We start from the raw sequence: 20,731 nt of genomic DNA, 5'->3' as shown, positions 1-20,731 counted from the left end.
CTGAATTGGTCCTACTTGGGCCAGCGAGGAGGCCAGGGGAGAATTAGCTGTGGGGTCTCAGAGCAGGTGACCTTCATAAAAGGGGAGGGGGAGGGAAGGGAAATAAAAGATCAGGCTGAATTCAAATTAAAGGCCAGGCGGACTAGCTCTGTCTTACAGGCCCTGCGGAAGGAGGTTAAATCCTGCAGGGCCCTGGTCTCCAGGAACAGAGCATTCCACCAGGTCGGAGCCACCACTGAGAAGGCCCTGGCCCTGGTGGAGGTTAGTCTGACTTCCTTAGGGCCTGAGACCTCTAAACTATGATTATTCATGGACCTTAAAATCCTTGGCTCTACTTCCACGGATGGAAGCAGCGATGGTTCTGAATGCTGGGTGTCGCTGCTCTTGCACTCGGATCCTGCTTACAAGTATCCCATAATGGGCATCTGGCTGTAGGAAGAGGATGCTGGCCTGGGCGGGTTATGGGGCTGATCCAGCAGGCGCTCTTCTCATGCACCATCGGCCTCTCTGAAAGCCCCTTGGAGAGACTCACAAGGAGGAAGAGCGCTGCCACTCGACACACGCCCTGCTTGGGGGCTCCCTTCCCCCTGGGTGCACAGGACGGGGGCCCTTTGGTCCTGATCCTCCTGCCACCACGGGGCTCCCCTGACCTCCTTGCGTGCACCCAGGCGCTCCCCAAAAGTGCCAGCGTGTTCACGGCCCCTGGCCTCACCTGGTCCCCGGAGTGTCTGCCGTGGGCTCAGAGCGCTCCCCTTCTCCTTCCTCCTCCTCCTCCTCGTCCTCCTCGCTCGAGTCCATCTCCTCGCTGGAGGAGGAGTAGTCCATGGCCTTCTTGAGGGGCTTGGGGGCTGCCTCCTCCAGGCGGTCCTTGGGCAGCACAAAGTTCTGTGGAGAGGAGAGGTAGGGGGTCACGGATGCCGCAGGGAGGCAAAGGAGGAAGGAGAGAGAGAGAAAGAAAGAAAGAAAGAAAGAAAGAAAGAAAGAAAGAAAGAAAGAAAGAGAGAGACAGCAGGTGGAAACAACACCAAGCAAGCTTGCATGGGAGTTGGCCTGCCTGCAATGGAGACCCCACCCCACCAGGAGGACTGCCCAGTGGGCGCAGTTTTTGACAGGCATAGCAGGAAGCCAGTGCCAACCTCTCCTGCCCCCCACCCAAGCCCCAACAAAAACCCCAGCTATCGATCCCCTAAAGGTAAAGGTACCCTTGACAGTTAAGTCCAGTTGTGGCCGACTCTGGGGTTGCGGCGCTCATCTCACTTTCCTGGCCGAGGGAGCCGGCGTACAGCTTCCGGGTCATGTGGCCAGCATGACTAAGCCGCTTCTGGCGAACCAGAGCAGCGCACGGAAACGCCGTTTACCTTCCCGCTGGAGTGGTACCTATTTATCTACTTGCACTTTGACGTGCTTTCGAACTGCTAGGTTGGCAAGAGCAGGGACCGAGCAACGGGAGCTCACCCTGTTGCGGGGATTCGAACCACTGACCTTCTGATCGGCAAGTCCTAGGCTCTGTGGTTTAACCCACAGCGCCACCCGCGTCCCATCGATCCCCTACCCCCCCTTTTCTGCTCTGCTCAACCTTTTTAATAAGGAATTGGGGAAATTTATAACTTATCTTAAAGACTATTGTAAACAGTTAAAATCATTAGTAGGATTGGAATATCACTTGTAGTTTAATGGTGAATTTTAGATTTGGATTATCATAAAAGACGCAGGAGGAAATGATGGGCAGTAGGACCCACAAAATCCTGCCCCCCAAAGGAAAAAGAGTGGGAGGAGAAAGCCAAGTTTCTTGGGTTCTTGGGCACACGTCATGTGAGAGACACCTAATCAAACCTGTGCTCAAGCAAAACGTGGGGTGCTCCACCCGTGGGGTGAGGCCGGTGACCCCCAAATGGGGCCTGAGCCACCTGGGAAGGAGGGCGTGGGAGGCCAGCAATTCCACTCAGCAGCCCTGCTGAGCTCGAGGTCCGAAATTAGTCGAATTGGAAATACGATTTCCCATTTCATCTCTGTGTTCAGTTGTTGACGAGTCCCGTTTACGTGATTCTGTAGGTTTTGCGCATGGCTTTTCTCCGTTTCAGTTTTGTGAGTTTGCTTCCCTGCCCTGGGGCTGGAAACATTCAATGAAGCGGGGTGGGGTCTATATAAATGGTGTAAATAAATGAAAATAAATAGAACGGTGGCCGATTAGCTGCACTGCATGCCAGTCCTTTCTCCTCTAGGCCACAGTTCCACCCCCTGCCCCAAACCGAGCCAGAAGCTGTGAGCGAAAGCAGCAAGGGGAACTGGGAAAGGTCCAAGAGAGTTGGGGGGGGGTAAAGATGCAGAGGGGGGGTGATATCCACAGAGGAAGGGGGATCAGGGAAGACTTCATGATCTCACAATGCGGCAGCAGGACATGGTGGTTTGGGGGCAGCAGAGAGAGAGAGAGAGACTGAGGACGTGGGGGCACTAACCTCTCCAATTGCCCGCTTATAACTCTGAGTTGTGCAGAAGGAGGGAAAGAGTGAAGGAAGAGGAAGAGAAAAAGGGCAGAGAAGTTAGGCCGCTCCCCACCAGGTAGATCCCTATGCTCTAGCCCGCCCCCCTGCCCGCCCCCCAGCACCAGCCTTCGGGGATCAACACCCCAGCCACCTCCCCCAATCGCTTGCAAGTTTCAGGGCAAATTTCTAGTTGGCAAGGGAGGAAGAGAGGGAGAGCGAGAGTCAGAGAGAGAAGGAGAATTCCAGGAGGGAGAATGGCCAGGCTGGACTATGGGTCAGAGGGAAGAATTTGAGAACACACCCACACCCACACACCCACACACACATACACACACACACCCTCCAGTCATGCCCTTCCCCAGAGGAAGAAGGGGAGTAAAGAAAACCCCAAATTCTGTTCAAAACCCTTTCAAGGTAGAGCATGCAAGGAGTCGCCCACAGAGAAGTGGCCCAAGAGGTTACATGCTCCAATTGCCCAAAAACTAAAGGTGTGTTTCCTCTTTCCCCCCGCCAGGCTCCTTTCCCCCTCCCCAGGCCTCCCCCACAATCCTCTCCTCCCTACAAAATGGGGGGCTGCGGTGCAACATCCGCCCCCCCCCCCGTGAACTCGGGAGAACTTTCTGAGATTCCAACTAAACTTTGGGAGGTTTGAAAATAGAGGTTGGATGGGATTCTTGAGCTGTGATTCCCGCATTGCAGGGGGGGTGGGCTGGATGGCCCTTGGGGATCCCACTCTGGGCGGACTCCTCAGGCTAGAGTAGTGGGGAGAGGGGAGACGGATGCAGAAGGGGCTACAGGCCTCCTCCCTTCCTTCCTCAGAGTGTACTCACCGCTGGCCGCCCAGGCCGGGACCGGTGGTCATCCCCCTTGGGCTTGTTCCCTGGCGGCAGGATCGGAGAGCTGTCCAATTTCAGGGGGGCTGGAGAAGCAGAGCGGGAGAGGCGTCAGAGAGACCCCAAAGGGCACAGAATTTGTGAAACACCCCCTCCAATTGAACAAGTAGGGCTTAGGCAGGAGTGGGGAACCGAATCTGGTCAGTGGGCTGGATCTATAAGCGGCCGATGCTCCACGGACCACTGCCCCCCACCTGCCAATCATCGGACACCAGGTGACGGAAACACCAAGCCCTGGTCATGAAGGAGAGCATTCAGAGGGCACCATTTCAGAACTTCTCTGTTGGGTGGGTGGATGTGGGAGAAAAGGAGGCCGTGGTTCACCTGGGGGGGGGGCTGGGGGTTTACTGCCTTGCTACCTATTCCAGACTGTCAGTGAAAGGAGAGGGTCCCAGGTTCAATCCCTGCCGTCCTCTCCAGGTATGGCTGGGAGATATTCCTGTGGGGTTGGGCTAGATGACTGGTGGGGTCCCTTCCAAACCTACAACTCCACGATTTCCTGCCTGAAACCCTAGCGAGCCACTGCTTGCTGGTCAGATGGACAAAGCGTCTGCAGGTGCTGGGAACGTCCCCCCGCCAGACGCCTGGGAGAACCGCTGCTGCCAGCCAGTGCGGACAACGCCATAGGAGGCAGCTTCCTGCGATGCCAAGGAGCAAAGACCAGGGAATTGGGCGGCCCCTCCCTGTAGTGATCAGGTGGGATTGCTATGAGGAATGATGAAATATGGAGCAAGCCATTGTGTCAGCAATAAAAGCATTCCGTTGACTGGGTTTGATTCATTGAGAGTAATTTCTGATCAAATCCCACAAGCCTCTGCACCTCTGCCCATTTTCTCTACTGGTCATTTTCTTTCTCTGCCTGACAGGCACGTATCAGCATTTTAAACACAGTCCAGTTGTCCACCAGGCATCCTGGACCATAAAGATAGTAGGTAGCTTCTCTGATGTACCTTTCCTTGGTTTTATTAATCTTAAGGTAAAGGGAAAGGGACCCCTGACCATTAGGTCCAGTCGTGGCCGACTCTGGGGTTGCGGCACTCATCTCGCTCTATGGGCCGAGGGAGCCAGCGTGCAGCTTCCGGGTCATGTGGCCAGCAGGACTAAGCCGCTTCTGGCGAACCAGAGCAGCGCACGGAAACGCCGTTTACCTTCCCACCAGAGCGGTACCTATTTATCTACTTGCACTTTGATGTGCTTTTGAACTGCTAGGTGGGCAGGAGCTGGGACCGAGCAACGGGAGCTCACCCCGTTGCGGGGAATCGAACCACCGACCTTCTGATCGGCAAGTCCTAGGCTCTGTGGTTTAACCCACAGCGCCAGCCGCGTCCCTTTGTTAATCTTAGGGCCAGGAATTAGAGTTTCACATAGGAGGTGATAAAGATACTTATTTTTCCTCGCCATCCTTCCTTCCTTTCCTGCCTTTATGACCTCCGGGGTTTTGCTGAATGCATTCATCTAGTCCTGTTTTATTTACTCTCAGATACGTATGCATGCTCAAAGTAGTCTTTGTAATTTTAACTTTAACTTTGTCTCCAGGTGGTTGTTTTTTTTAAATGCTCAGAGGAAATCTGATTGGTTCTTACGGACACTGTGTAAAAAATTCTTTTGTGAATAAAACGACCTGGGCCAAGGGGTAGAGAGGAATTATTATTATACGCACTGCTCCCAGAGTCTTGCTGGTCAAGCCTCCTGTGTATTTTATGATTCAGGGTCCAATCCTTCCTTGCTTTTGGAACTCAACACCTCCCCCCCCCCAGGTCACCCCAAATCGGCCGCCCCCTCACCTCCTATGCGGTTGCGCTCCAGAGAGCCAGCCTGGGGCAGATTGCCCGTGCCGGATTGCAGCAGACTGTCCGCCCTCTCCCAGCCTGGGTCGCTCCTCCGGAGGTCGGGGTTGCTGCAGGGGAAAAAGGGCGCCCCTCTGAGTTTAGGCCGCCTTCCCAGCCCCCCAACTCACTCCACACACCACCTCATTCCGCAATGCTTTGTCCCACCACCACCAGCAGCAGCAGCAGCAGAGAGCCCATCACCGCGCAGAGAGAGAGAGTGCACCGCAGAGGAAGCCCAGCTTGGCCAGCAAGCCTGCTCCGTCATTACCTACTGGCGTTTGGCACGGGGGCCAGAGGGTCCCGGGGTGGGGTCCGGCGGGCGGGCTGCGGGGGGGCAGGAGGAGGAGGGGCTGGCGAAGGGCCCCCCCACCGGGGGCCCCTCTCCAGCCGGCTCTGCATGTGGATGTGCCAGGCGGACTTGCTACGGGGCCTGCGGAGGGGAGGAGCAGACAAGCACGTCAAGGGGGCCCCAGGAGTCGGGGGGAGGATGAGAGGTGCCTACAGCCCTGCAGTGCGGGTTGGGGAGGCCAGTGCGAAGTCTGCTCTGGCCCCAGGGCAGCCGTGGGTCAAGGGGGAGCTACCCTCAGTCTTGGCAACCCTCTCAAAGAAGAGTTCGGGATACTCTGGATCCATCGCTTGCAGGACGTGGAGGGCTTCGGTTTGGGGCGGGGGGGGGGGGGAGAGAGAGAGAGCTGGCCCCCAAGGTACTGTTATTTTGCTATGACTTGTTGGCCTCACTTGTCTTTTTTTGTGCGTAAAGGAAATTCAAAAGGGCTTTACACAAAACTGCAAACCTAAATAAAGCCAAAACAATTAAAAAAAAAAACAACTAAAACCATGGATGTTCACAAAGATAATCCCACTTGCACTACGGAACTCCCTGCCTATTGACATCAGGCAGAAAAGAATCTGCACAGGGCTCTTTTCGGTGCCTGCAAAACACGTTTTTGGTTAGGCAAAGCCTGTCCAGCTATTTAGAGTGACGTAACGGCTCAGAATGTTTTAATCCGTTTCTTATAGTTTATTGCAGATTCCATCTTTCCAATGTTTCAAAGAGCTGCCTTCATCAATAATTTCATCGTTTTATGCTCTTTTGTAGATCACTTTGAGGTGTGTGTGTGTGTGTGTGTGTGTGTATTTAATCAAGATGTGTATAATTTTTACAAAACAAGTTAATAAACGAGAGAGTGCCTCAAACTCTCCCAGAAATGTTTCTGCCTGGAAGTTGCCAGCGACGGCGCCAGGCTGGCATTCCCTGGCAAACTCTGTAGTCCAATCTTGGCACGAGGGTCCCTCTATCAATAGGAACCCCTGGGTCCTGGTCCCCCCCCCAGACCCCTTGGCCCTCCCTCCCTGAGAGGACCCAGCTCCCCCCGACTCTTGCAGCCTCTCCCCACAAGACGTGGGTCTCAGGATCGAGGCCCAGCACGCAGCGCTGGACCCCCGGGGCACCTCAAGATCCTCTTACCTGGCTCGGACTGCGTGCACTGGCCGGATGGCGCCGCCACCACTCCCTGCCCCGCTGGTGTTGAGTGCCGTCGCGATGGAGGACGTTCGCTGGGGGACCTAGAAGGGGTGGAGGAGGAGGAAGAGGAGGAGAGAAAGCATGAGTGGGGTGGAGGGGGGCCCAGGGAAGCCACCTGTCTCCTCAACCAGGACAAGGGTCTCAGGACAGAGAGATGGGGAGGGGCAACTTTAAGACCCTCTGGGGCTCAGGGCTTCTCTCGCTCCCCCTCTGCTTCAGCTTCCCATCAGGAAAAAGAGGGACGCAGGTTTTCTACCCTGCAAGGGCAAGCAGAGTGCTTTGCTCTGGGTGCTTTAGCTGAGATTCCTGCGGGTTGGACTAGATGACCCCTGGTGGTCCCTTCCAATTCTATGATTGCTGTGATGCAGAGGGCAGAAGCCGAGGGTCAGGGCTGACCCTCGCAGCAGCGTGTGGCATGAGGCGGCTGCAGTTTGCCACTCTTACCCGTCTCTCCCCGTAACCTGAGAACCCAGATGGGCTGGGATAGACAGGAGAGGCTGCCTCACTGGCTAGCAGCCGTCCAGAGGCGTCTCCTCCTCATCTCTTTGTCTAGACCTCTTTTTAAGCTTGGTGGCCATCTCTGCCTCTTGTGGCAGGGAGTTCCACAGTTGGCCTACATGCTTGGCTTAACTGAGCTCCTCCTTCCTTGCCTCTCAAAGCAGAAAGAGGCCACAACTCCCACGCCCCCTGCGACTTTCGATCAACCCCCCCCCCCGGAGAGACGGGGTGGGTGTGTCGGGGGGGTACAGGAGGGACTTTGGGGTGCTTGCGCTGCTCAAATGATGCACACCACCGTCAGGGCCGTTCTCCTGCATATGCGGTTGTTTCATAAAAAGACCAAGCTCACTTTGGGAGGGAGGCGGATCTGCGAAGTGAACCCCGCAGCTCTTGGGACAGCACTGACCAGCCTTGGGCAGAACTTCCCAGTGGGTCCAGCCTCTGCCTGGAATTTGGGGTTGGGCTAGATGCCCCTCGGAGTGTCCCTTCTGACTCTATAGCTCTCCCACGCCTGGAGGGGGACAGGGCAGAGCTGTTGCTGTGGTGCCTCCTGCCCTCTTCTCCCCCAGGGGCCCTAAGCTCTGCCCCCACAACGCCCCCCCCAAGCCCCCTGCCCCTCCGCGTTACCTTGGGAGGGGCCTCGGGATCCATTCTGACCCAGGGTCCTCGCTGTTCGGCGGCAGTGGCGGGCCGGCTCGGCGGTGGGGCGGGCCCCTCCGAGGTGGGGTCAGAGTTCTGCCGGATCATGCCCGCCCTTGGTGGGGATGGGGCGGAGGAGGAGGAGGCGGAGGAGGCGGCGGAGGAGGATGAGGAGTCATGGACGGGGAAAGCAGCCATGTTCTTGCTGGGCTGGTCCTGCAGCGACTGGGAGCGAGGGACGGGGGCTGCGTATGGCTTGAGGGGGACGCGGTGGGCGAGGTGGCTCTGCGGAAGGAGAGGGGGGCAGGGAGGGAGGGAGGGGGCAGAGGCTGAGAACGGGGAGGGGGCCTAGCTGCTCCCCCAACAAGCCTGCCTCCTCTTCTGAAGCCGGCCATAGCACTGCCCTACCCAACTGCTTGCAGGCCCCCCTGCCCTCCCCAAGAGCCCAGGAGGTCTCATTCTCCCCCTCTCATTCATTCCTTGCCCTCAAAGCCAGAGTGCCCACGGTTCTCCTCCCCTTCTTCATTTCATCCCCACAACAACAACCCTGAGAGGTAGGTCAGGCTGGGAGCCCAAGAGCACCCTCCACCCCGAGGCAGGATCTGAACCCTGGTCTCCAAGGTCCAAGTGTGGTCCACTAGACCACAGCGCGCCTCCCTCTTTGGAATAGGGTGCGTGCATGATGCTTGCTGGATTCCCCATAGTAGACCAGTATGAAATAAGCAGCACATAAGCAGCACACAAAACACTACCAAACCATTCTACGTTCTAAATCTTATATTAAAGGTAAAGGGACCCCTGACCGTTAGGTCCAGTCGTGGACGGCTCTGGGGTTGCGGTGCTCATCTCACTTCATTGGCCAAGGGAGCCGGCATACAGCTTCCAGGTCATGTGGCCAGGATGACTAAGCCGCTTCTGGCGAACCAGAGCAGCGCACGGAAACGCCGTTTACCTTCTCACCAGAGTGGTGCCTATTTATCTACTTGCACTTTGACGTGCTTTCAAACTGCTAGGTTGGCAGGAGCAGGGACCGAGCAACGGGAGCTCACCCCGTCACAGGGATTTGAACCGCCGACCTACTGATCAGCAAGTCCTAGGCTCTGTGGTTTAACCCACAGCGCCACCCACGTCCCTATAAATCTTATATTAATAATTCAAAAATTGAGAGAATAAGGTACAAGATCTACTACAAAAGCCACAAACAGAAAACTCATTCAAATTGTGTCCAAAAGGAAGATTCAGTCTTTAAAGTTCCTTTAGCAAGGCTCCTGAGGATATCAACGAAGGTAAGTTTGATCAAACGAAGTGTCGGAAATGTTACGCACCAGAGTTAGACAGGGTGCTGGCGTTTGTCAACTTTAAAGACTGTATCTTCCTTTTGGACACAATTTGAATGAGTTTTCTGTTTGTGGCTTCTGTAGTAGACCTTTTACCTTGTTCTCTCAATTTCTGGATTATTAATATAAGATTTAGAACGCAGAATGGTTTGGTAGTGTTTCGTGTGCCGCTTATGTGCTGCTTATTTCATACTGGCCTACTAAAAGAATTGGCAGCATAGGTTCATTTCTTCCATACTTGGATTCCCATCCCTGCAGGCCTGGGGATCCCCACGTGCCCGCTCTCTCCTCCCGTGTATCCCTTGGTCAAGAGGCCAAGGGGTGACCCACTGCTAATCCTCCCCCCCTCCCCCAGGGATAAAGAGGTCAAAGCACAGCCAATGAGGGGGGAGCGGGAGGAGGAGAAGCAGCAGCAGCAGCAGCGGATGGCAATGAGCGGTGGGGTGACTGGCTGGTGTTTGTGCAAGTCCTCCTGTGCTCACTTGGGGGGCGGGAGAGACCCTCACCTTGTGCTGCCCCTCCTGGGGCTCGACGGGGCGCTGCATAGGCGGGGTCTGCGAGGCCGGGGAGGAGTTGAGCGACACCGACTCGGAGCGGGACTGGGGGGCCGACTCTGGCCCAGGGCCCCCCAGTTTGGTCTTGGCCACCGGCGAGGCGGAGTTCTGCTTGTTCATGCGGGTCCGTTCTTCCACCTGGAATCACAGAATGGCAGGGTTGGGGGGCTCTCTCCTCCCAGGGTCATCTAGCCCAACTCCAGGCAATGGAGGAATCTTGTTCCTTGCCATTTGAATCGGTTGGTTCAGGCCCTGCCCTCCGGAGCAGCAAAAAACAAGCTTTCTCCACCTTCCAGGTAGGAGACCTTTAGATAGTTGAAGATGGCCGTCGTAGCAACATCTCAGTCTTCTCTTGAACAGACTAAACATGCCCGACTCCCTCAACTGTTCCTCACGAGGCTTGGCTTCCTGACTCTTCATCATCTTGGTTTCCCTCCTCTGCCCACCTCTCATTTTTGTGGAATAACCAGCCTCACATAACCAACATGCTTAAGTCTAATTAATGTGTGAAGGGGTTAATGCCATAGAGTAAGCTGTCCTGCCAGGCTTAGCTAGGTCACTCCTCCTTACCTTGGGAGGAGGGTAATCAAGCCTATGGAGCCCCTTCCGTCTACCTGAGGAGCTCACTGTGTAAAGAGGTCTGAGCTGGTTGCCCCAAGCTCAGACCTCACGGCTCTCACAAGCCACTACTGTGTTCCTAGGAACTTTCACCTCTGTAACTATGCCAAGTTTTACTGCCTGTGTTTACTGGCTGACGTACGGAAAAGCACATGAAGAAGAAGAGAAGAGTTTGGATTTGATATCCCGCTTTATCACTCCCCTTCAGGAGTCTCAAAGCGGCTCACATTCTCCTTTCCCTTCCTCGCCCTAAACGAACACACTGTGAGGTGAGTGGGGCTGAGAGACTTCAGAGAAGTGTGACTGGCCCAAGGTCACCCAGCAGATGCAGGTGGAGGAGCGGAGACACGAACCCGGTTCCCCAGATTACGAGTCCACTGCTCTTAACCACTACACCACACTGGCTCACATGAACCTGACCTTTGGAGCGTTTGCAAGTAAACCATTTCTAACTTATTAAACATGGTCTTTTTCTATGCTAGGGGAAGAGGGGAACTTCCTTACAAGCTCACAAATCCATATTTTAAAGGTTTAAAGCCTGTATTTCCAGGCTTCCCTTTGCTGTATGTGTTGTGATTTGAAATCTCTGCTGGGGTTCACGCACCTGACAGCCCTTGAGTCCATCTTGGGTCCTGGCATCCAGGAATTCTCCTTTTACACGTCTATTTTCCCTTGCCACCCATCATGTCTGAAACTGTGGTGCCCAGAACTGGACAAGGGGCTTACCTCCCGGGCCCAGGTGGGCTTGTCGGCAGGGTTGGCGCTGCGGTTGTAGTGGTAGAGGGGCTTCTTTTCCTGCTGCTGCTGCTGCTGCTTGTGGAGCTGCTGCTGCTGCTGGAGGGACTTCAGGTAGGCGTGTTCCTGCTGCAGCTGGCGCTGGAGCCGCTCCGACTGGCGCTGCTCCTCCAGCTGCTTGCGCTTGTACTCCTGGAAGGGAGGAGGGGAGCCGGTGAGGGCACTGGGGGAGTCTGGCTCCCAGAGGTCAAGAGGGGTCCCCATCTTTACCCAGCATTGTGTTCTCACAGGGGCCAAACAGATGCCCACTGTGGGGATCCCGCAAGCAGGATTCAAACACAAGATCACTCTCCTTTTGTGGATTCCAGAAGCCTCACCGGCTGAGCAAAGCCCTCATCCCCATAAGCCGGCTGCAACCCCCGGAAAAAGGGCCAGCGCCTGCCCAGCTGAAGAACCCCCTGTGCCCAGCTGAAGAAGGGCCTTGGGGGTTCCCCCTCGGAGTTCAGGGGTTTTTTTTGGGAGGGGGCCCAGCAGGAGCAGTAAGAAGCCCCCCCTCTTTTTCTTTACCAACAGCAGTGCTTGTTCCTGGAGGAGCTGCTGCTGCAGAATCTCCAGCTGCCTCTGTTCCTCCTCTAACTTGTGCCTGATATACTCCTGGACAGAGAGGAAAAGGCAGGGGACAGAGAAGGAAGGGAGTGAAAGAGAGACACAGAGAGAGAGAGAGACAGAGAGGGCAACAGGTGAAGGAAGGAGGAGAGAAAGCGCACCCAGGCAGAACCGTCACCCAAAAAGCAGAGGAGGCGGCCCCCACCACCTTGCAGAACCCGCCACCCCATGGAAGCTCAACAGACCCAAACACCTGGGAGCAGGGGCAGAATCTGGGCTTCCCTACAATTCTAGGATTCCAGGAGCCAGTGCCTCTCTCGGCCTCAAACCCCCTCCCCTGCTTCTCCTGCACCTTTTGCAGCGTGCCAGGCGAGGCGAAGGGTCAGCGAAAGCACCCAATGTCCCACTGAGAAAACAGAAAATCTGCTTTATAGGGCACAGCTGCATCTCACGCAGGGGGTTGGTCCCAAGGGTTCTGCATATACACAACTTTATCGTATGGCCAAATTCTTGGAGGTGCCCCCATAGCTGGCGGGTGACTTGGAGAGGGAGACAAAGAGAGAGAATCCCCCGTACTTTCAGAGCCCATGTGGGGAACAGACCTTCCCCAGAGAGCAAAAAGAGCTTCGAAGGTCTCTGCCTCGCTTGCGAACCCACTCATCACGCGATTTCAACCAAGCATGGTTGAAATCACGCAACTTAAATGTGCGTCAGGTGCGCCATCACGCTGTATACAGTGCCTCGGTCCAGAATATCTGAAGGAGCGTCCCCACCCCCATTATTCAGCCCGGACATTGAAGTCCAGTGCCAAGGGCCTTCTGGTGGTTCTCTCGCTATGAGAAGCAAAGTTACAGGGAAACAGGCAGAGGGCTTTCTCGGTAGTGGCACCCGCCCTGTGGAACACCCTGCCACCAGATGTCAAAGAGAACTCCCAGACTTTTAGAAGACATCTGAAGGCAGCCCTGCTTAGGGAAGCTTTTAATGTTTAATAGTTTATTGTATTTTCATATTCTGTTGGAAACTGCCCAGAGTGGCTGGGGAAACCCAGCCAGGTGGGTGGGCTATAAATAATGAATTATTATTATTATTATTATTATTATTATTATTGCTGAGTCAGACCCACTGGGGTCCAGGTTGCTCCGTTCGGCCCACCCTGACCGGCAGCAGGGGTTCTCCCCACATTTTCAGGCAGGGGAGCCTCTGGGCACGGAACCCCCAAACCTGTGCTCTGCCCAGTCAGCTGTGATGGCATTTTGCCAGGTCTGGCCCGCCTGGTCCAAGCCAGGACTGCTGTTACTGCTGCATCCATCCCCACCGCCTTCCCAAAGCACACCCCCCCCCCGGCCTGCCCCACCTGCTCTCGCTCAGCCTGCCGGCGCTCCTCCTCCCGGCGCATGACCTGCATGTCCTCCAGGCGCCGCTGCTGCTCCTTCTCCTGCATCTTGCGCTGCTCCCTCTCTCGGCGCTGTTGCTGCGAGGGAAGAGGGGCGGGGAGACGTCAGAGGAGGGTCTTCCGAGCCCCAGAACGAGAAAGCAGGCAGGGCCAGGGGCCAGGAGGAATCGACTCGAGGGCCACCGCCTCAGTGGCCCCGGGGAAAACCATGCCCTGTCCCTCCACCTAAGGGCTTCCCTGGACGGTGGAACAGCACATGTTGCCCAGAACAACTGGGATTTCTTCTGTTGTATTTCCCCTTTCCTGCGAAGGCTCTGTACTCCGACCTGCTGTTGTCATTGCTGATATTATTATTACTTCTTTCCTTCTTTATATCTGTTTGTAACTGAAGCAATTGTTCTTTTTTTTTAAGCCTCAGGTCCTCTGAGCTGCCAAATGAGCTCAGTCCAAGCAGAGAAGCCCCTGCAAATCCTCAGCTCCTCTTCAAGTTGAGCTGCGTCAAATGCTCTCTGACAAACCCACCCTGAGAGATTCTGGCTGCTTTGATACCGAGACAGAGTACCCCTCTGCCGCTGCTAGCGTTGGATACTTCGGGATAGCATTTCCTAAACATTTGACAGCAATGAGAAATGGAGCCTTTAGTGCCGTCGGCCCGGCCCTGTGGAACTCCCTGCCACTGGAGAGCCAATGTCTAAACGCCTGCTGAAAACTTCTCTATTCCGCCAGACAGAGGCAGGCACTTAAGAAGATGTCCTTCCACAATGGTTAACCGATGTCTGCTTTGAACTTTAAAAAATACGGTTCCATGCATTTTTGTGGCAAACCGCTTCGATACCTTTAATGAAACAGCGGTGTCAGAGCTGCCCCTAGGTCCCAGCTCACAGAGGACCAACGCCAGGCTGTTGTTATGTACAAAAGTCTTTATTGAAGTTCAGTTTCCATTTTAAAGCCGCAGCGCGCAGCTCTACGTCTTAAACCCTAGACCGGCGAAGCTCCGTCTGAATCTCCTCCCCTTCCACACCAGTTTAAGACCCTAGCTTTGCTCCACCTCTTCCTTAGCTCTTTCCTCCTCTGGGCCCTCCTGCCCGCTGGGGTTTCACCCTTTCTGGACTCTTCTGACGCTGACTCCCCTGATTCTTGCCCCTCCCTCCGGCGGGCTTTAGGACCTGGTTCCCTATCCGGGCTACCTGCTGTGCCGCTCGCCTGTACATTTGAACTTGGCACGCGCGCCCAGCCGGCAACCTTCCTCTTGACCGTTCCCGCGCTCTCCGATGGAGGCGTGGTCAACCCCAACTCATCTTCTCTCGCTGGCGGTGAATCCGCTGGCCCCGATACCTGGGACTCCTCCCCCCCACGACGCTCTGGTGGGGAAGCTGGTCCTGATTTCCAACTGCTGCTTTGGGAGTCCCCGCTGGCCCCTTGTTTCTGGGATGTCCCCCTTGGGGCCCCCCTTGCCCTGGCCACCGGCGCTCCCTTCTGTGAATCTTCCGATTCGCTGGAGAGGCTCATGGAATCTCTCGGGCCACTGTCCTCTTCTCCTACGCTGCCCTCGGATTGCTCCCCCTCGCTCTCCATCTCCTCCCTTCCCTGCGCTCCCTCTCTTGAGTCTCTGACAAGCGGTCTGCAGGTTTACCTTGGCGCAGCACCCGCCTGCCCATTTCACCTGCCCTGCTCACCTCCTCCACGCGCCGCCTCTCCTCCTTCTGCTCCTCGATGCGGCGCTGGCGCTGGTGCAGCAGGTGCTTGATGTGGGCCTCGGAGTCGCGGTGCTGGGCTGCCAGCTGCTGCTGCTGCTGTTTCAGGGCCTCCGAGTTGCTCTTGTTCTCCTGCTGCAGGCGCAGGAACTCCCGGCGCAGTGTAGACTCCCCGGGGACATTCATGATGGAGCTGGCGGGAGGGGAGGCTGGATCAGGCCGGCCTCCTGCTCTCACAGCGGCCGGCCAGGTGCCCGCCGGGGGAAACCAGCGGGCGGGACCCGAGTGCGAAAGCGGCTCTCCCCTGCTGCGGTTTCTGGTGCGGGGGAGGTTCAGGAACACCGCTGCCTCCAAAAGGGGAGGACGGAGCAGAGCCCTTGTGGCGAAGAGCTCTGTTCCGCGTAGGAGGCTGTCTTATGCAGAGTCAGACCGTTGGTCTATCTAGCTCTGTACTGCCTACACGGGCTGGCAGCTACGGCATCCCCAGGATTTCAGGCAGGAGGCTCTGCCAGCCCTACCTGGAGATACTGCCGGCGGGGACTGAACCAGGGACTTTCCGCTGGCAAGGCAGACGCTCTGCCACTGATGCCCTTTGTCACGCCAGAGCTCAGGCGTGGAGTGAGGGGCTGCCAGGCCCGCCCCCTGCCTCATACCACCTGCCAAACCCACCAGGAAGGGGATCCCAGACACCTGAAGTCAGCCCTGTTTAGGGAAGCTTCCAATGTTTAACAAATTATTGTATTTTAATATTCTGTTGGAAGCCGCCCAGAGTGGCTGGGGAAACCCAGCCAGATGGGCGGGGTATACATAAGTAATAATAATTATTATCCCACACAGGGGAGCTAGTGGGGGGCTCCTGTTCTGCCATGGGCCAGGCAGGGGGAGGCAAGCGCCAGCACACTCTCATCTCTGCCCTGCTTACCTGGGCTCCCCTTCCTCGCCGCGCCCGTCTTCCTCCTCCTCGCTGCCGCTGTACTCGTACTCCGTCTCGTCTGCCGGAAGAGGCAACGTGGGCAAAAATCAGGGGAGTACGCGGGGGTTGAGCCCCTCAACGTCTCCCTTACCTCTGCCCCACAGAATGGCGGTGCAGTGCAGGAATCCCGGCCACTGTCTCCCTGGGCTCCCCCTCTGCCCTCCGCCCCACGCACCTTTCTCCCCCCTCTTCTTTCGGGTGCGGTCGATGTGGTCCTTGAGCTGGATGCGGACCTGCCGCTCCGTGGGCTGGTCCCGGACGAAGGGGAACTTGAGGAGCTGCTCCGTCGGGGGGCGGCTGGTGTAGGCCTTGATCAGGCAGTTGTCAATGAAGTCGATGAACTTCTTGGACCTGCGAAGGGGGGCAAGGCAGGTCTCAGTCTCCCCACATGGGCAGGCAGAGCTCAGGCAAGACAAGGGTCAGGCAAGATGCCTCTGAGCTCACTGCGCCCCCCACCACCTGAGGAACCCCCCTCTGTCCCAGCCTGCCGGGAAGAAAGCAAAATCGGCTCCCATTTGCTCCTTGGGGAGGACCAGCCCCAAAGCCCAGAAGTGCCCGGGATGCAATCCCTGCTGTCTGGGGGCCTAGACCCAAGTACCCCCCTCCCCCCTTGACGATTCTGCTGAACTCGGTTGAGATGCCAAGCCAGCAGAGAGCACAAGAAGTGCAGCCCACGAGCCGTTAACGCCAGGCAGGCCAGCGCCCAGTTCTGCGCTCTTCTTCCTGGGTGGGGGCAGCAGCAAACCTACCACTTCTTGGATTTCAACTTGGGCGGCGGGTTGCGAGGGATGAGGAAGAGGGCCCTCATGGGGTGCATGTCGCACAGGGCTGCCAAGAGGAGCGAGAGAGAGGGAGAGGTGAGAAGCAGGACCCCCCCTCGCCCACCACGGCTCACACCATTTTATTCCATTGCATTTATTTGTTTTCTAATTCTTATGTCTAATTTTGTTTTGTTTCGTTTTCTAATTATTATTTCTAATTCTTAGGGACACGGGTGGCGCTGTGGGTTAAACCACAGAGCCTAGGACTTGCTGATCAGAAGGTCGGCGGTTTGAATCCCCGCGACGGGGTGAGCTCCCGTTGCTCGGTCCCTGCTCCTGCCAACCTAGCAGTTCGAAAGCACGTCAAAGTGCAAGTAGATAAATAGGTACCACTCCGGCGGGAAGGTAAACGGCGTTTCTGTGCACTGCTCTGGTTCGCCAAAAGCGGCTTAGTCATGCTGGCCACATGACCCGGAAGCTGTACGCCGGCTCCCTCGGCCAGTAAAGCGAGACGACTGGACATAATGGTCAGGGGTCCCTTTACCCTTTAATTCTTATTACGTTCTTTTGACATATAACAACATCGCAAAGGTGAGCAATGAAGCGTCCCACCCTAACCGAAAAGCTGGTGTTTAGGGCAAGGCATGAAAAATAACAACCAAGTAACTTTTTATCCCAGGCTATTATTTGTAAAAGAGACAACAAAACAGTTTATATTAACCGGAATGTTTTCTAACGTGAGCTGAGTCCTCTCTTTTCATTTTTTTTCAGCCAGGTTCATAATAAAGCCGGGCCATTCGATTACATAGAAGTATTTGCGCTTTTGGCTGACTAACATCCTATATCCTTCTAATTGTTTTTGCATGAGGGTTTTTTGTTTTGTTCTTACTACGTATTTTGTGTTTTTATCTTGTATTTTTATGCCCTGGGATCTGCGGATCAAGGGGGGTATACAAATTCAATAAACAAAATAACAGTAATAATAATACTGTTAATTTGCCAGCCGACATTTCCACAAGTGCTGTTTGCCATACTGCGTTGTACCAATTCGTGAGATAAGCCCCTCCAAGTTCTTCCAGGGTCTCCTTGCTATGAACCCGCCTGCCAGCAGGTGAGACTGTAAGTTGCAAGTTAGCATCGTCTCCCATGAAAAGATTGAGGAGAACCGGCTCTGGACATTTGGAGATGTTTCACCCTCAAAGACCTTTCCTGCATCTCTGGTATGTTCAGTGGTACCTCGCAAGATGAATGCCTTGTAAGACGAAAAACTCGCAAGACAAAAAGAGTTTTTCGTTTTTTGAGGTGCTTCGCAAGACGAATTTCCCTATGGGCTTGCTTCGCAAGACGTCTTGCAAGTTTGTTTCCTTTTTCGTAAAACCGTTAATACCCAGGGTGCATTGCTTGAAGAGGTGCAGTTGCGACTTGACTTCGAGGAGCAACTCATAGCACGCGGTGTGCTAGTCTTTTTTGAGGCTTTTGAAGACTTTGGTGATTTTTGAAGCTTTTCCAAAACTTCTTTTGCAGCCATTTGGTAAGTTAAACTTTTAAAACTTTTTTTGGGGGGGGTTGGATTTTGGGTTGGGGTGTTTTCTAGGATGTTTGGTGCTTTTGAATTTTTTGGATTTGAAGCACTGATTTTTTTGGGGGGGGGTTGCGAAGGTAGGTTGCAAACACTTTTGATACGAGGGTCGTGTCGCCTTTCAGGGAGGTGCTGAAAAGGCGGATGAAGCAGCAGACCATGGACAGGTTCTTCAGCAAGAAGCAAAGAGTGGAAGAGGAACCTTCTTCGAGTGGTCCCCCAGAGTCTTAGAAAATGTATGTACAGTACTGTACAGTTTGGTGGTTTTTAAACTTTTTTTGACCATAGGAACGCATTAATTGATTCTCAATGCATTCCTATGGGAATCCGTGCTTCACAAAACGAAAAATTCGCAAGATGAAAAAACTCGCAGAACGAATTAATTTCGTCTTGCGAGGTACCACTGTATGTGGATTAGAGCCTGTTAAGGCAAAGGAGGACCCCTCAGTCCCCAAAGACCCCATGGAATCTAGGCCTTCCCTTTCTGGAGAAGCCCCACGCGCCAGCCTTCCTCAAGGAGCCAGGATCCCTGGGCCTGAGGGAGCCACAGGATGCTACCTGCTGCCCTGCCCCAGCCCCGGGTTCGAGACCAGACAATCCCTGCCTCAAGACACAACCATGCCTCCTCCTCTCCCTCTCTCCACCCCGCTTTGCCGCACAGACACCAACGTGTCCGACGGGGATATACGCTCGCTATTTATTACCCCTGCTCTGCAAAAATCTCCAAATGAACCCGAACTTCAATGTCTAAAATCCCTGGTAGAGGACAAGGATCCTGAGATCACGTTAAGGGTAGCCAAATTCTGTGCGATGGCCATAAAACTTAGGGAACAAGCTGTGCTATCATAAGGATTAAGGTTTTAAATGATAGTTTTGGGTTATACGTTAGTGACTAAGTTTTAATTTATATATTTTTAAACTGTTGCTACATTTGTATTATCCCTGTTATAAAAGGTAAAGGTACCCCTGCCCGTACAGGGCCAGTCGTGTCCGACTCTGGGGTTGTGCGCTCATCTCACTCTATAGGCCAGGGGGCAGCGCTGTCCGGAGACACTTCCGGGTCACGTGGCCAGCGTGACGAAGCTGCTCTGGCGAGCCAGCACCAGTGCCGCACATGGAAACGCTGTTTACCTTCCCGCTATAACGCGGTACCTATTTATCTACTTGCACTTAAGAGTGCTTTCGAACTGCTAGGTGGGCAGGAGCTGGGACCGAATGACGGTAGCGCACCCCGCCGCGTGGATTCGAACCGCCGACCTTACGATCGGCAAGTCCTAGGCACTGAGGTTTTACCCACAGCGCCACCCGCGTCCCGCATATCCCTGTTATACCTAATTGCAAATTCAAATATTCCTTGATATTGAATGTGGGCTGGAACTGGTCTGTGACCGAAATAATAAATTCAAGACACTCACGTGGCGCTCCCTCGGCCATCTCGATGGCGGTGATCCCCAGGGACCAGATGTCGCTCTGCGGGGAGGAATATATATCAACGCCCTTGTATATCAACGGGGAACGGGTGGAGAGGGTGGCGGAATTCAGGTTTTTGGGAGTGACTATCGATCAGGGCATGACTTGGAGCGCAAATACCACTGCTCTGGTGAAGAAGGCCCAGCAGAGAATTTATTTCCTCAGACTTTTAAAGAAGAACAATCTGAGTGAGAGACTGCTGGTGTCCTTCTACCGAGGCTCCATAGAGAGCATTCTCACATACTGTATTTGTGCCTGGTTCTCCAGCTGTACAGCTAGGAAGAGGAAGGTGCTCCAGAAGGTCATAACCACAGCCCAAAGGATTATTGGTCATCCCCTCCCATCTTTGGAAGAACTGTACGGTTCCCGCTGTCTTAGGAAAGCAAACAGTATCCTGCAGGATGCATCTCACCCGGGACACAGTCTGTTTGTACTACTGCCTTCTGGCAGGAGATACAGAAACATCAAGTCAAGGACAAATAGACTGAAAAATAGTTTCTATCCAAGAGCTGTGGCCTTCTTAAATGCAGTAACTCGATAGTGTGACCTGGGAGTTTGATGGGTGTGGGTGTGGGTGTGGCTGGAATGTGGTTTGTTTGGTTGTTGTGGTTGTGTTGCTTTTGTTGTTTTTAAGGGATGGCATCCAATTTCGTTGCACTTGTGCAATGTTGCACTTGTGTAATGACAATAAAGAATCTATCTATCTATCTATCTATCTATCTATCTATCTATCTAGGAAGCGGAGAAAGGTTGTCGCCAAGGCAGAAGCTTCGTCTTTCTCTGTCGTTCTGCCCTTGTCCTCTTTCTTGCTCCTTCCCACCCTCCCTCTCCTGGGGAGGAGCAGCAGCAAGCCTTGCCTCTGCTCCTTGGCTCCCCAAATCCCCCTGCTCCTGCCTTGCCATACGGCAGTCTCTAGGAATTGCAGGAGGGGAGAGAGGCTGCTCCTGCGTTTGGGGGGCTGCCTGTGGGGTTCTCCCCTCTGGGGTGGGCTGTGCTGGACTGGATGGGAACCCTGGGGCACCCCTGGTCCAGCTGCTGCAGGATTCTGCTTGTGCTGAATCAGGCCAGCATCCCATCTGGCCCAGCACCCTGTTCTCACAGGGGCTGACCGGATGCCTCAATGGGAAACACGAAAGCAGGGAAA

At 54.8% G+C, this 20,731-nt stretch overlaps 1 protein-coding gene across 10 annotated transcripts in view; it reads right to left on the bottom strand.

Moving 5' to 3' along the window:
• The window catches only part of MINK1 (misshapen like kinase 1), a 60,765-nt gene that overhangs the window by 14,442 nt on the left and 25,592 nt on the right, over positions 1 to 20,731 (bottom strand). The window contains exons 8-23 of one of the 10 annotated variants that reach the window (XM_083706506.1): positions 19,533 to 19,587; positions 16,527 to 16,605; positions 15,953 to 16,128; positions 15,727 to 15,796; positions 14,787 to 14,997; positions 13,072 to 13,188; positions 11,679 to 11,765; positions 11,103 to 11,303; positions 9,711 to 9,896; positions 7,856 to 8,152; positions 6,674 to 6,771; positions 5,474 to 5,635; positions 5,161 to 5,273; positions 3,314 to 3,402; positions 2,457 to 2,480; positions 713 to 885 (exon numbers count right to left, since the gene is read on the bottom strand). In XM_083706506.1, the coding sequence (XP_083562632.1) occupies positions 713 to 885; positions 2,457 to 2,480; positions 3,314 to 3,402; positions 5,161 to 5,273; positions 5,474 to 5,635; positions 6,674 to 6,771; positions 7,856 to 8,152; positions 9,711 to 9,896; positions 11,103 to 11,303; positions 11,679 to 11,765; positions 13,072 to 13,188; positions 14,787 to 14,997; positions 15,727 to 15,796; positions 15,953 to 16,128; positions 16,527 to 16,605; positions 19,533 to 19,587 (2,138 nt within the window). The remainder of the gene's footprint in view (positions 1 to 712; positions 886 to 2,456; positions 2,481 to 3,313; positions 3,403 to 5,160; positions 5,274 to 5,473; positions 5,636 to 6,673; positions 6,772 to 7,855; positions 8,153 to 9,710; positions 9,897 to 11,102; positions 11,304 to 11,678; positions 11,766 to 13,071; positions 13,189 to 14,786; positions 14,998 to 15,726; positions 15,797 to 15,952; positions 16,129 to 16,526; positions 16,606 to 19,532; positions 19,588 to 20,731) is intronic. The other 9 variants (XM_083706508.1, XM_083706510.1, XM_083706514.1 and 6 more) reach the window with 9 other exon arrangements.

The sequence above is a fragment of the Podarcis gaigeae genome, assembly GCF_964106915.1.
Source record: "Podarcis gaigeae genome assembly, chromosome: 13".
NCBI lineage: Eukaryota > Metazoa > Chordata > Lepidosauria > Squamata > Lacertidae > Podarcis > Podarcis gaigeae.
Note: the sequence above shows the minus strand (reverse complement) of the source record. Positions and strands in the feature narration are given on the sequence as shown.